The sequence below is a fragment of the Myxine glutinosa genome, chromosome 14, assembly GCF_964187855.1.
Source record: "Myxine glutinosa chromosome 14, kmMyxGlut1.1, whole genome shotgun sequence".
NCBI lineage: Eukaryota > Metazoa > Chordata > Myxini > Myxiniformes > Myxinidae > Myxine > Myxine glutinosa.
In genome coordinates, this window is record NC_136274.1 from 63,455,595 (window position 1) to 63,467,955 (window position 12,361).

General features: G+C 51.0%; 1 protein-coding gene across 1 annotated transcript in view; it reads left to right on the forward strand.

Annotated features, from left to right (window-relative positions):
* LOC137439855 (RING finger protein 17) overlaps window positions 1-12,361 on the forward strand; it is a 257,732-nt gene that overhangs the window by 69,662 nt on the left and 175,709 nt on the right. The window contains exon 2 of the mRNA XM_068136018.2: window positions 2,703-2,911. Coding sequence (XP_067992119.2) covers window positions 2,708-2,911 — 204 coding nt within the window. The 5' untranslated portion in view covers window positions 2,703-2,707. The remainder of the gene's footprint in view (window positions 1-2,702; window positions 2,912-12,361) is intronic.

The following is a 12,361-nucleotide window of genomic DNA, read 5'->3' on the forward strand; positions in this document are numbered from 1 at the left end:
TAGGGTGTCAGCGTTTAGTCCAGGTTTTTTCAGAATGGGGGTAACAGCAGCAATTTTGAGGGATGGTGGGACGATGCCTGTAGACAGGGAGTTTATTGTTGCAATGATAAGTGGAGAGAGAGCAGGAAGGGAGGCCTTGACAAAGCTGGAGGGGATGGGGTCAAGAGTGCAGGTGGCAGTTTTCATTCCGATGAGGAGTTCAGAGAGGTCAGTAGGGGAGACTGGGGAGAATTGAGACAGGGGATGGCAGGATAAGGGGGGGCAGGTGGTTGGAGGAGGAGCGGGTGCAGCAGTGGTCAAGCTGTTGTAGATGTTTTCAATTTTGCGTTGGAAGAATGAAAGGAAGGAGATGCAGTTGTCTATTGTGAATGACTGGGTGGTGGTGTTCAGGGGGCTGAGGAGTTTGTTTATTGTAGAGAAGAGTGCTTTTGGGTTTCCGGAGCCAGAGTGGATAATTTGAGAGTAGTAGGCGGAGCGGGCGCGGGAGAGGGCATCTTTATAGTGTTGTATGTGGTCCTTGTAGGCCTGGGAGTGAACTGTGAGACCTGTTTTATTGCGGAGTCTTTCAAGTTGGCGAGCACGAGTTTTCATCAGGCGGAGTTCAGGGGTAAACCAGGGAGCAGAATGGGTGAAAGAAACTGTTTTGGTTTTTATAGGCGCAAGTTCGTCAAGGCAGGAGGAGAGAGTGTGGTTGTAGTAGTCAGTGAGGTCAGAAGGGGTGTGGAGGTCAACGAAGGGAGAAGTGGACATTTTTTCAGAGAGGGTCGATGAGAATGAGGCAGGTGAAAGAGCGTTTAGCTTACGGAAGTTGATAGTGCGATAATGCCTTGGTGCTGGGGTGGGGATGTTGATGGTCAGAGTGATGGCTAGGTGGTCAGAGAGAGTGAGGTCGGAGCCAGAGAGATGGTGCAAAATTAGTCCAGTAGAGCAGACAAGGTCCAAAATGTGACCACGGTTATGGGTAGGAAAGTTGACATGTTGAGTGAGGTTAAAGCAGGTGAGTAAATCAGTAACTTTTAAAAATTCTACTAGCTGGATCCGGATCTTCACCAAAATTGAATCGATTGTTCCTTGTCACACACACAACCTGTTCACAAAGTTTCGTCCAAATCCGTCCATAACGTTTTGAGATATCCTGCTATGTATCGTTTTTGGCCCTATCTAGTATCTCCCAATGGTGAAGAAAGCCTTTTAAAATTCTAGTAGCCGGATCCGAATCCGGATCTTCGCCAGAATCTAATCATTTCGTCCTTGTCACAAACGCTACCTCTCTGCCAAATTTCGTCAGAATCCGTCCACAACCTTTTGAGATATTTTGTTCACAAACAGACAGACAGGGGTGAAAACAATAACCTCCAACCACCTCTGGTGGCGGAGGTAATAAGAGAGGGGGAGGGGAGCTTAACTAGGGTAGAAAGGATCATGGTTGTGGATTGGGGATGATCTGAGTGTGGTGGACAGCTTTCTTAAAGACCTAGAGGGAAGAATGAGATTGAAGTTGATTCCACAGGTGGAAAAAGAGGAACAAATGAGTGGATGTGAGCAGTGATCCTGGATTTAGGTCGTTTTACCAGAAGGGGGTTCATGGTTGGTGGACTCTGTACTCTGCAGAAACCTGAGGGGGACATAGCATAGAAAGAGCAGAAGGTGCAAGACCAGAAATGAGATGGTACGAGACAGAGAGACCACCAACCTGTCTGCAATGGCGACGTGATAAGCCCGTCAACTCGGCTTCATTGCGAGAGATTCCAATGATCTTGAAAGCTTTGGTTTCCATGGCATCAAGGTGAGGCAGGGGAGCCAGCCCAGAGTGGAGAGCAGTACTCCATCAAGCTGCGGATGATGGCTTTTGTAGGTGGATAGGAGTTCAGGTGTGCCAAGGAGGGACTTTGTGTGACGGACGATGCCCAATCAGTGCCTGGCTTTGGAGAAAATTTCATCTGAATATGTCCACAGCTTTTCAAGATACCCTGCTCAGACAAATAGACAGAGGTGAAAACATAACCTCTGTCCACCTCCATGGCAGAGGTGATTAAATGTAATTATTTATTTATCTTCCTGGTTAATGTATTAATTATTTGCCTCATATATTGGTTAATTGTCTGTTTTACTTGAAATGGTAATACATAAACCATGTTCGTTCTCTCAAATATGTCCATGAAATCTGACTTTGTTTTCATATCCCAAAATACGGCATTGAGGTACTCTCCGCTTGGCGGATGCCACTTTGATAGTTTTATCCGTATTATCTACAGCAATGCTGGCAGCCTCATTCGTGTTCGACATGAGCTGCATTGGGATTCGTCATCGTGTCACATTGTGATGTCGACCTGTGTTCCGTTTGAGTCTCGTCCTTGATTGGTCATGTTGTGTTTTAAAAAAAAAGAAAAGGTCAATGCATGGCCACCTTTAAGTAAATCACATCATTTTCAAAAACACAAAGATTAACACATGATTTCTATCTCACGTAATTAACCTCTAAGTTCGATTTTCGATGTGACGGTCATTGCTTGCACAAACAATCTTCCAATAATGGCGTATTCCCCCCTCCTCCTCCGCCATATTGCAGACGACGAAACGGCTGGCTTAAGTCCCCTCGTGATATCTATGCCCGACGATGTAGCGTCCTTCATTTGGAAGATGTTTGTTCATTGTTTGTTTCATTGGCTTGTGTCTAATGTGCGGTTGTTTGACGTCCACAGTGCAAATGGCGGAACCAACCAAGGAAGTGAGGCCTGGAGTACGACCACGCAAGCAGAAGATGGCTGCTAAATTCCCGCTGGTGCCTGAGGTTGATTTGACACCTGGGGGTCTGGTTTCTCCAAATGTGTGCTGCTTTTGTGGTGAAGAACCACCTGTGGTGAACTGTTTATCCTGCGTCTGCCTGTGGTGTGAGCCATGCTTTGAAAAGGTGTGCCAAGGAGAGGGTTTGCAAATGTCCGTCAAATGGAATGACTAAAACTAACGAACGCCTTCTCTTTCTTTTGTTGTAAGGCACTAATACAAATTATTTCTCACTGGGAAAGCACGAGTAACTCTTTATGATTTGAAACAAAAAGGTTGGTTGCATCACCTCTTGTGTAAAGCCTTCGTGCATGATTAGGAAGAGTTCATTTGCAAACCTCTGTTTTCAACTTTGACCTCAACATCACCTCAACTTTGTCCTGATGTACTGTATATATTTTAACCATTACTTGAGTTACCTCATTACAACATGTACAAAACGAGAACGGCACATGGTAGAGAGCATACCTCCGCCAGGTGAACAGTTTACGTTTTGCATCTTAAAGTAGACCAGAAAAGTAGACACCCCAAACCCACTTCCTTCAAATTCCGTTTTCTTTCCTGAAAGTCCTAGTAATATCAATCTTGTTTTTCCCATTACCCCGCCACAGCACTCTCCCTTCCACAGATCTCCCGATGTCCCTGTTCTCCACTGTTGTGCTTGTGTGCTTCCCTCTCTCTCCCCCCCCCCTCCCGCCCCTCCCCCATCTTGTCTCCCGCTACCTTTATTATGTTTTATGTGTCCGTTTATGTTTTTTGTGTTTAATCTGTTAGCTCTTACACGAGCCTAGATCTTGTATACAAAAAAAGAAGAAGAATAATAATAATAATTTCGTTGGTGTCACATATGCCACATCTCTGCCAAATTTCGTCCGTATCCGTCCACAACTTTTTGAGATATTTTGTTCAAAAACGGACAGACAGACAGTGGTGAAAACATAACCTCCATCCACCTTTGGTGGCGGAGCTACTTTGGTGTTGGTTAATGTTAGTGAGCTACTTCTGTCGATTCGCGTGACATCACGGGTGCACAACTCATTGATGGAAACCGCAGGCTGCACTGCCCGTGGGCGGGAACTAGGCCTCGCTGTACGGTCCGCTCACTCCTGGCTCCGTGCGCGAAGTGAACAGGCCGCACCCGCTCAGTCGCTCCGGCCGTGCTCGTCCTCACGATCTCGTTCACCAACACCGACGTGCCAAGGAAAAGAAAATGCGGCCATGCCTTCAACCCGAAGGGCTGAGACGGACGGGGGCATAGGTCTCCTGGTTCCGTCAGCTCACAAGAATGCGTCACCAAAAATATCAGCTCTATCAAAGCAAGCTTACGGCACTGAATGCAACATGGACACCAGCATTGCGGTTTTGTTCAAAATGCTTTGGGTGCTGGTTTATCTTGGGAAGCTTGTGTCATCTGAAAGAGCAGAGATAAGTCGCCATTTTGTGTCCCTCGCCCGTCTGTGCCTGTGACTTGACGCCTTAGTTTTTATCGGATTATTTTTTACTTTATTGTATGTAGTTATTATTGATTTCATTCTCCGTTTATTTGTTCGGGATTAAACCCGTTTGGTTTTATTCAAAGCTTTATCCCGGTGTGTACCCTGGTTAGAATAGGTACACCGTATCCCTGCATGTCGTAAGAGGCGACAAAGAGGGTTGGCGTCAGGAAGGGCATCCGGCCATAAAAACATTGCCTCAAAAAGAGAACCATGACAATTACAACTACATATGGGCAGGGTACAGCCCGAAGTGGAGATCGGTTTCTGAGGTTTGGGACATGGAATGTAGTGACAATGACAGGGAGATCAGGAGAAGTGGTGGAAGTATTGGTCAGAACAAGAGTGGACATATGTTGTGTGAAAGAGACGAGATGGAAGGGAAGTGGTGTGAGAATGGTGAAGGGCAGGCAGGGACAGAAATACAAGTTTGTGTGGCAAGGGTGCCCGGAGGGCGTGAATGGTGTTGGTGTCCTGTTTTCTGAGGAGTTTGTAGACAGTGTGGTGAGTGTGACGAGTGAGTGATAGGTTGATGATGGTGAAAATGATGATTGGAAAGCTCTTGGTGAACGTCATTTCGGGATATGCTGCGCAGGTTGGTCGGAGTGATGAAGAGAAAGACAAATTCTGGTGTGCGATAGAGAAGCTGATGGAAAACGTGAAAGATGAGGAAGTTGTTATGGTAGGAGGAGACCTAAATGGACATGTGGGAAGGAGTATGGATGGTTTTGAGGGAGTTCATGGGGGTTACGGATATGGTGTGAGAAATGGAGAAGGTGAAAGGATTTTGGAGTTTGCTGATGGAGCTGAATTGTTGATTTGGAATACTCGGTTCCAGAAAGGGGATAATCTTGTTACATACACGTCAGGTGGGTCGACGACAACCGTTGACTACCTGATGATGCATAGACAAGATAGGCGGCACCTCCGGGACAGAGGTGATCCCGGGGGAGGAGGCTGTTACACAGCACCACTTGGGTGTCTGCGACATAAGGGTGAAAGGTGCGAGGAGAGCTCGACGGGTGAAGTACCAACCGAGAATGAAGGTGTGGAGGTTGAAAGAGGTGACAGTAAGGGAGGCATCAAAAGAGAGGCTGAGTAGGGTCGAGGATGATGTTGAGCTTGAACGTGGTTGGATGTCAATGAAAGATAGTCTGTTGGGAGCCGTTGGTGAGGTATGTGGATGGACAAAAGGACCACCGAGGCACTCGGAAACATGGTGGTGGGACGATGAAGTTGGAAAGAGGATTGACGAGAAGAGGAAGAAGTTCAAGGAGTGGCAGAAGGCGAAGGGTACGGTAGCAGAAAAAGCAGAGCATGAAAGTTATAAGGCAGCCAAGAAGGCTGCAAAGAAAGAGGTAGCAAAGGCGCAGGGGGCATGTAGGAAAATGTTCGGAGAACGCTTGGATTCGGAAGAGGGTCGGAGAGCGGTATTCAGGATTGCAAAGCAGATAGCGAAAGAGAGGTTTGATGTGATGGGGGTGAGTTGCTTGAAGGATGAAGTGGGACAAATCGTTGTGGACCCAGATGGAATTAAAGGAAAATGGAAAAGATATATGGAAATGCTGTTGAATACAGAGAATGAATGGGATGGCAACATAGAGAGTAACCCAGTTTTAGTACCGGCAGAGAAGATAACTGAGAAGGAAGTTGAGGAAGCGATAAAAGCAATGAAGAGTAGAAAAGCGAGAGGGCCGACCTGAGTTGTGGGAGATATGTTGAAGGCAGCAGGAAGTTGGGGGTGTGAAGAGAATGACAGAGATCTGTAATCTGGTGGTGAAAGAAGGCCACATTCCAGTGGATTGGGAACTGAGTACCCCCGTCCCTCTATACAAGGGGAAAGGTGACCCTCTGGAGTGTGGCTCGTACCGAGCGATAAAGTTATTGGAGCATGGAATGAAGGTATTGGTAAGGGTGTTGGAGAGGAGGATAAGGAAGAAGGTGAAGATCGACGAAATGCGGTTTGGATTTATGCCAGGAAGAGGAACGACAGACGCGCTCTTTATTGTGAGGCAGTTGCAGGAGAAGTACATGGAGAAGAGGAAGAAGTTGTTTCTTGGGTTTGTTGATCTGGAGAAAGCATTTGATGGGGTTCCACGCGAAATATTGACATGGGCATTGAGGAAGTTAGAAGTGGAGGAATGGTTGATCAGACTAGTGATGGCAATGTGCAAAGGAGTGCGCACAGCTGTAAGGACGAACGACGGGAACAGTGGTGAGTTTGAGGTGAAGGTGGGAGTGCATCATGGTTCGGTACTAAGTCCACTACTATTTGTAGCTGTGGTGGAGGTGCTGGCTCAGAACGTAAAGGAGGGTTTACCATGGGAGTTGTTGTATGCAGATGATCTGGTGTTGATTGCGGAAAGTATGGATGGACTGAAGGAAAAGATGAACAAGTGGAAGGAATGTATGGAGACAAATGGTCTGAAGGTGAATAGAGGAAAGACGAAGGTGATGGCAAGTGGTAAAGCATGTGGTGAGGTGGAAAGAACTGGGAAGTGGCCATGTGCTATGTGCAGGAAGGGTGTCGGAGTGAACTCAATTCAATGTACAATGTGGGTTCATCAAAAATGTAGTGGTCTGAGAGGGTCATCAACCAGTGTGGCAGCTACATTCAAATGTCGCCCGTCAGCCAATGATGTCGCCCGTCAGCCAATGATGCCGCCCCTCAGCCAATTATGTCGCCCCTCAGCCAATGATGTCGTCCCTCAGCCAATGATGTCGCCCCTCAGCCAATGATGTCGCCCCTCAGCCAATGATGTCGCCCCTCAGCCAATGATGTCGCCCCTCAGCCAATGATGTCGCTCCTCAGCCAATGATGTCGCCCCTCAGCCAATGATGCCGCCCCTCAGCCAATGATGTCGCCCCTCAGCCAATGATGCCGCCCCTCAGCCAATGATGCCGCCCCTCAGCCAATGATGCCGCCCCTCAGCCAATGATGCCGCCCCTCAGCCAATGATGCCGCCCCTCAGCCAATGATGCCGCCCCTCAGCCAATGATGCCGCCCCTCAGCCAATGATGTCGCCCCTCAGCCAATGATGTCGCCCCTCAGCCAATGATGCCGCCCCTCAGCCAATGATGCGGCCCCTCAGCCAATGATGCCGCCCCTCAGCCAATGATGCCGCCCCTCAGCCAATGATGCCGCCCCTCAGCCAATGATGCCGCCCCTCAGCCAATGATGCCGCCCCTCAGCCAATGATGCCGCCCCTCAGCCAATGATGCCGCCCCTCAGCCAATGATGCCGCCCCTCAGCCAATGATGCCGCCCCTCAGCCAATGATGCCGCCCCTCAGCCAATGATGCCGCCCCTCAGCCAATGATGTCGCCCCTCAGCCAATGATGTCGCCCCTCAGCCAATGATGTCGCCCCTCAGCCAATGATGTCGCCCCTCAGCCAATGATGTCGCCCCTCAGCCAATGATGTCGCCCCTCAGCCAATGATGTCGCCCCTCAGCCAATGATGTCGCCCCTCAGCCAATGATGTCGCCCCTCAGCCAATGATGTCGCCCCTCAGCCAATGATGTCGCCCCTCAGCCAATGATGCCGCCCCTCAGCCAATGATGTCGCCCCTCAGCCAATGATGTCGCCCCTCAGCCAATGATGCCGCCCCTCAGCCAATGATGTCGCCCCTCAGCCAATGATGCCGCCCCTCAGCCAATGATGCCGCCCCTCAGCCAATGATGCCGCCCCTCAGCCAATGATGCCGCCCCTCAGCCAATGATGCCGCCCCTCAGCCAATGATGTCGCCCCTCAGCCAATGATGTCGCCCCTCAGCCAATGATGTCGCCCCTCAGCCAATGATGTCGCCCCTCAGCCAATGATGTCGCCCGTCAGCCAATGATGCCGCCCCTCAGCCAATTATGTCGCCCCTCAGCCAATGATGTCGCCCCTCAGCCAATGATGTCGCCCCTCAGCCAATGATGTCGCCGCTCAGCCAATGATGTCGCCCCTCAGCCAATGATGTCGCCCCTCAGCCAATGATGTCGCCCTCAGCCAATGATGTCGCCCCTCAGCCAATGATGTCGCCCCTCAGCCAATGATGTCGCCCTCAGCCAATGATGTCGCCCTCAGCCAATGATGTCGCCCTCAGCCAATGATGTCGCCCCTCAGCCAATGATGTCGCCCCTCAGCCAATGATGTCGCCCCTCAGCCAATGATGTCGCCCCTCAGCCAATGATGTCGCCCCTCAGCCAATGATGTCGCCCCTCAGCCAATGATGTCGCCCCTCAGCCAATGATGTCGCCCCTCAGCCAATGATGTCGCCCCTCAGCCAATGATGTCGCCCCTCAGCCAATGATGTCGCCCCTCAGCCAATGATGTCGCCCCTCAGCCAATTATGTCGCCCCTCAGCCAATGATGTCGCTCCTCAGCCAATGATGTCGCCCCTCAGCCAATGATGTCGCCCCTCAGCCAATGATGTCGCCCCTCAGCCAATGATGTCGCCCCTCAGCCAATGATGTCGCCCCTCAGCCAATGATGCCGCCCCTCAGCCAATGATGCCGCCCCTCAGCCAATGATGCCGCCCCTCAGCCAATGATGCCGCCCCTCAGCCAATGATGCCGCCCCTCAGCCAATGATGCCGCCCCTCAGCCAATGATGCCGCCCCTCAGCCAATGATGCCGCCCCTCAGCCAATGATGCCGCCCCTCAGCCAATGATGTCGCCCCTCAGCCAATGATGTCGCCCCTCAGCCAATGATGTCGCCCCTCAGCCAATGATGTCGCCCCTCAGCCAATGATGTCGCCCCTCAGCCAATGATGTCGCCCCTCAGCCAATGATGTCGCCCCTCAGCCAATGATGTCGCCCCTCAGCCAATGATGTCGCCCCTCAGCCAATGATGTCGCCCCTCAGCCAATGATGTCGCCCCTCAGCCAATGATGCCGCCCCTCAGCCAATGATGCCGCCCCTCAGCCAATGATGTCGCCCCTCAGCCAATGATGTCGCCCCTCAGCCAATGATGTCGCCCCTCAGCCAATGATGTCGCCCCTCAGCCAATGATGTCGCCCCTCAGCCAATGATGTCGCCCCTCAGCCAATGATGTCGCGCCTCAGCCAATGATGTCGCCTCTCAGCCAATGATGTCGCCCCTCAGCCAATGATGTCGCCCCTCAGCCAATGATGTCGCCCCTCAGCCAATGATGTCGCCCCTCAGCCAATGATGCCGCCCCTCAGCCAATGATGCCGCCCCTCAGCCAATGATGCCGCCCCTCAGCCAATGATGCCGCCCCTCAGCCAATGATGCCGCCCCTCAGCCAATGATGCCGCCCCTCAGCCAATGATGCCGCCCCTCAGGCAATGATGCCGCCCCTCAGGCAATGATGCCGCCCCTCAGCCAATGATGCCGCCCTCAGCCAATGATGCCGCCCCTCAGCCAATGATGTCGCCCCTCAGCCAATGATGCCGCCCCTCAGCCAATGATGTCGCCCCTCAGCCAATGATGCCGCCCCTCAGCCAATGATGCCGCCCCTCAGCCAATGATGCCGCCCCTCAGCCAATGATGCCGCCCCTCAGCCAATGATGCCGCCCCTCAGCCAATGATGCCGCCCCTCAGCCAATGATGCCGCCCCTCAGCCAATGATGCCGCCCCTCAGCCAATGATGCCGCCCCTCAGCCAATGATGTCGCCCCTCAGCCAATGATGCTTCACCTCAGCCAATGATGTCGCCCCTCAGCCAATGATGTCGCCCCTCAGCCAATGATGCTATACCTCAGCCAATGATGCTACCCGTCAGCCAATGATGCTACCCCTCAGCCAATGATGCTACCCCTCAGCCAATGATGCTACCCCTCAGCCAATGATGCTACCCCTCAGCCAATGATGCTACACCTCAGCCAATGATGCTACCCCTCAGCCAATGATGCCGCCCCTCAGCCAATGATGCTACCCCTCAGCCAATGATGCTACCCCTCAGCCAATGATGCGACTCCTCAGCCAATGATGCTACACCTCAGCCAATGATGCTACCCCTCAGCCAATGATGCTACCCCTCAGCCAATGATGCTACCCCTCAGCCAATGATGCTACCCCTCAGCCAATGATGCTACCCCTCAGCCAATGATGCTACACCTCAGCCAATGATGCTACCCCTCAGCCAATGATGCTACCCCTCAGCCAATGATGCTACCCCTCAGCCAATGATGCTACCCCTCAGCCAATGATGCTACCCCTCAGCCAATGATGCTACCCCTCAGCCAATGATGCTACCCCTCAGCCAATGATGCTACCCCTCAGCCAATGATGCTACCCCTCAGCCAATGATGCTACCCCTCAGCCAATGATGCTACCCCTCAGCCAATGATGCTACCCCTCAGCCAATGATGCTACCCCTCAGCCAATGATGCTACACCTCAGCCAATGATGCTACCCCTCAGCCAATGATGCTACCCCTCAGCCAATGATGCTACCCCTCAGCCAATGATGCTACCCCTCAGCCAATGATGCTACCCCTCAGCCAATGATGCTACCCCTCAGCCAATGATGCTACCCCTCAGCCAATGATGCTACCCCTCAGCCAATGATGCTACCCCTCAGCCAATGATGCTACACCTCATCCAATGATGCTACCCCTCAGCCAATGATGCTACCCCTCAGCCAATGATGCTACCCCTCAGCCAATGATGTGACCCCTCAGCCAATGATGTGACCCCTCAGCCAATGATGTGACCCCTCCGCCAATGATGCTACCCCCTCAGCCAATGATGCTACCCCTCAGCCAATGATGCTACCCCATAGCCAATGATGCTACCCCTCAGCCAATGATGCTACCCCTCAGCCAATGATGCTACCCCTCAGCCAATGATGCTACCCCTCAGCCAATGATGCTACCCCTCAGCCAATGATGCTACCCCTCAGCCAATGATGCTACCCCTCAGCCAATGATGCTACCCCTCAGCCAATGATGCTACCCCTCAGCCAATGATGCTACCCCTCAACAAATGATGCCACCCCTCAGCCAATGATGCTACCCCTCAGCCAATGATGCTACCCCTCAGCCAATGATGCTACCCCTCAGCCAATGATGCTACCCCTCAGCCAATGATGGTGATGAGATGATGCTACCCCTAGATGACCCATGACCCGTTGGGTCAATGTCAGTTTGAATAGATATGAGAATAGAACTAAGCGAACGCTGGACATCATCAGGGAGATTATTTGGGCCAGCAAGCCATAAGGCTCACCTCTCCAGCGTTCTAAATCACTTACCTGTGACACGTGATTTCGGCCCTTATCTCCGATCACGTTGACGGAAATCACCACAGCATATCGTCAAGATCCCTCCAAAAGGCTCGTCTTTGTCACATACATCACGCAACGTGCGATCCACAGCCTCGAAACTCTCTCTCCTGATCATAGGACACTCATCCCACACGATGAGTTTTGTACTTCGAAAGAGGTCTGCGATAGTGGAATTTTTATCGATGTTGCATACGCCATCTTCCCTCGGTGTCAGAGGGATTTGGAACCTTGAGTGCGCTGTTCTTCCACCAGGCATGAGGGTAGCAGCTATGCCAGATGAGGCCACCGCAGTGGGCAACTTCTCCACTCGCTCTCACTTTAGAGAGAATCAGGTTAATAAGAAACGTCTTCCCTGTGCCTCCAGGCGCGTCAATGAAAATCATTGATGACTGATTCGTGCGGATGTTGCTATTCGCGTCCATAGACGTGAGGTGTGATTCGTTGTCCGCGTCCGTAGCGCCGTCGGAGGGTTGATACGACATTCTTCCTGCAAATAGTATTGTGTTTGTGCTATCGTTTTGCCGATCATCAAATGACAAATTTATTACATTGTGAAAATTAAAGATTTCAAATAAACCTATTTAAAGTGTATGCGCATATAAATAATTTTAAAAATCGAAGAAATATCTCTCGGTAATTTCCTGAAACATATTTTACTTCCGGGTAATAATGTTGAATGAAATGACGAAGATATATACTGTATGCCTGTTATTTTAGGCGGTGTATTTTCGTATATCAACGTGGCGCGATTTTTAAAATATATCTCTGCAATTTCCCGTGTGTGCGTGAATGTTCTCAATTATTTCTTTTACCGAGTCTAAAACCATCGATAAAAATGAAATCAGATGGCGA